Source organism: Phaethon lepturus, unplaced genomic scaffold (genome assembly GCF_000687285.1).
Source record: "Phaethon lepturus isolate BGI_N335 unplaced genomic scaffold, ASM68728v1 scaffold31117, whole genome shotgun sequence".
NCBI lineage: Eukaryota > Metazoa > Chordata > Aves > Phaethontiformes > Phaethontidae > Phaethon > Phaethon lepturus.
Genome location: NW_010553027.1, coordinates 5,315 through 7,360, shown reverse-complemented (window position 1 = coordinate 7,360; position 2,046 = coordinate 5,315). Strand labels below are relative to the sequence as shown.

General features: G+C 58.2%; 1 protein-coding gene across 1 annotated transcript in view; it reads left to right on the top strand.

Annotated features, from left to right (window-relative positions):
• Nucleotides 1-2,046, top strand: part of LOC104624129 (serine/threonine-protein phosphatase 6 regulatory ankyrin repeat subunit C) — a gene marked incomplete at its 3' end in the record, with an annotated part of 16,037 nt that overhangs the window by 9,499 nt on the left and 4,492 nt on the right. Inside the window, exons 13-16 of the mRNA XM_010291416.1 lie at nucleotides 166-243; nucleotides 569-680; nucleotides 1,354-1,425; nucleotides 1,884-2,046. Coding sequence (XP_010289718.1) covers nucleotides 166-243; nucleotides 569-680; nucleotides 1,354-1,425; nucleotides 1,884-2,046 — 425 coding nt within the window. The remainder of the gene's footprint in view (nucleotides 1-165; nucleotides 244-568; nucleotides 681-1,353; nucleotides 1,426-1,883) is intronic.

Here is a 2,046-nt window from a genome sequence, read left to right as displayed (position 1 = left end):
TGCGGGGGCTGGAGACGATGGCACGCTGCTGGGTGGTGATGCTCTGCTGTTCCCTGGCCACCTCCCTGCAGCTGGCGCTCAGCGGTTTGTGAAGACGGGAGCGCTTTGAGGGGCGTGGGTGGGAGGGGGTGCTCAGCAAACTGATGCAGGTCTCTGACCTTTCAGAGCAGAGACTCCTTCAGGAAACAGCCATGACACTGATGAGGAGCCCCTGAAGGAGTCCAGGCTGAAGGAGGCATTCTTGTGAGTCCGTGCCGCAGCCCCTCTGGCCGTTGGTTGTTGTTTACCCCTTCCCCGGACCCCGGCGTGCAGTTGCTAGAAATACCTTGCTTCTGCTTACGCTGAACTGAGCGGTGATGCCTTGGAGGAAACATCTGCTGATTTGATTCTCGAGGCAAACCTGGCCATGGCTTCCTGGTCCTCACTTTCAGTGGGCTTTGCATGCGCTCCGTGTCTTGCGGGGATTAGTACAGCATCTGCTCTGAGATAAATCAGGGAGGTTCCTGCAAAGCTCTGCCTCTCCGATCTCGCCTTTTTCACGATCTCCCCTTTCTCTTGCTCGTTGCAGTTGTTTAGAGTTCTTGCTGGATAATGGTGCTGACCCATCCCTCCGGGACAAGCAGGGATATACCGCTGTCCACTATGCAGCTGCGTACGGCAACAGGCAGAACCTCGAACTGGTGAGTGAGCTGGAGAAAACCCTCTGTGCTGCCAGGAGAAGGGGGAAGCCGCCCCTAAGGAACGTGCCAAGCCCTGTGGTGTCCAGGTGTGGCTAAAGGGCTGTGTGTGGTGTAGGCACTACAGTGTCAGGGTTTGTCCAGGAGGAAGGGAGGTGGGTTTGATTAAAAAGCATGGGGACTCTTGGGGAACCGTTGTGCTGGGAATACCACGGAGGGAAGACCTGCGCCCGAGTGAGATGCCTGGAAGAAAGGAGCTTTGTTACCCGGCACACAGGGGGGACGTATGGATGTCTTGCTTAAACCCCCGGCAATAGAACAAGGTTGGGTTTTTAGAAGAAAGCCTGGAGACCTGTGCCAAGGAAGAGCTCTCGCAGCACAGAAAATGCCTTGTAACTGTCTGAAACACCTGCATTGTTGCAGGGTAAGCTTGCAGCCGTGTGGGCGTAGGAAATCGTACGAGCAGTGGCGAGGCTTTGGGATAGCAGGGACTTGATGTGACTGTCTATGCAGGGTCTAAAGCCAGGTTAAGGATGGTCCTGTCCTGAGATTCAGATCGTTCTGAAGCAGATGAGCAGGTTTTCTAACCCCTCTGCAGCCTGCTGGTGGACAGGGTGTCTGCCAAAGCCTCCGTGAGTCCAGCATCAGTTACGGTTTTGTGTTGTTGCTGTTGCAGCTCCTGGAAATGTCTTTTAACTGCCTGGAGGATGTGGAAAGCACCATTCCAGTCAGCCCTTTGCACTTAGCTGTAAGTACGGCTGGCCCAACCCCAGGGTTGCGGCGGGCAGTTGGCTCCGTGCGGGGCTCACGCTGAGTCCTGGAGAGGTGCCTGCTCCCGTGCAGCATGGGCTGGGTCCCCGCAGCTGGCGGTGCTGAGTGGGGCAAAGGAGGAAGGGCACCGGTGGCTGGGGAGCGGCTTTCCCCGCAGGCCGTCGGTCGAAGTCCCGTTGATTTGTGTGTTAAACTCCGTGCTCTCTCCAGGGCCTTCTGGCTGTTTGGAGCCACCTCCCTTGTCTGCGAGTGGGCAGGGGCAGGAGTGGGCGAGGGCTTTGCGTGGGACCGGGCTGCAAACGGGAGGCAATGGCCGGGCAGGAGCTCATCCGGCTGGAGGGACCCAGGGAGCAGGAATTGTCCTGGGGGGGGACGCTTCTCTTCTGGGTGCAGCCTCTCCAGGCACCGCTTTAACGTGGTCTGCTTTGCCCCCAGGCCTATAATGGTCACTGTGAAGCCCTAAAGACACTTGCCGAAACCCTCGTGAACCTCGACGTGCGGGACCACAAGGGGCGGACAGCGCTGTACCTTGCCACGGAGAGAGGCTCCACGGAGTGCGTGGAGGTGCTCACCAGCCACGGTGCATCCGCTCTGGTGA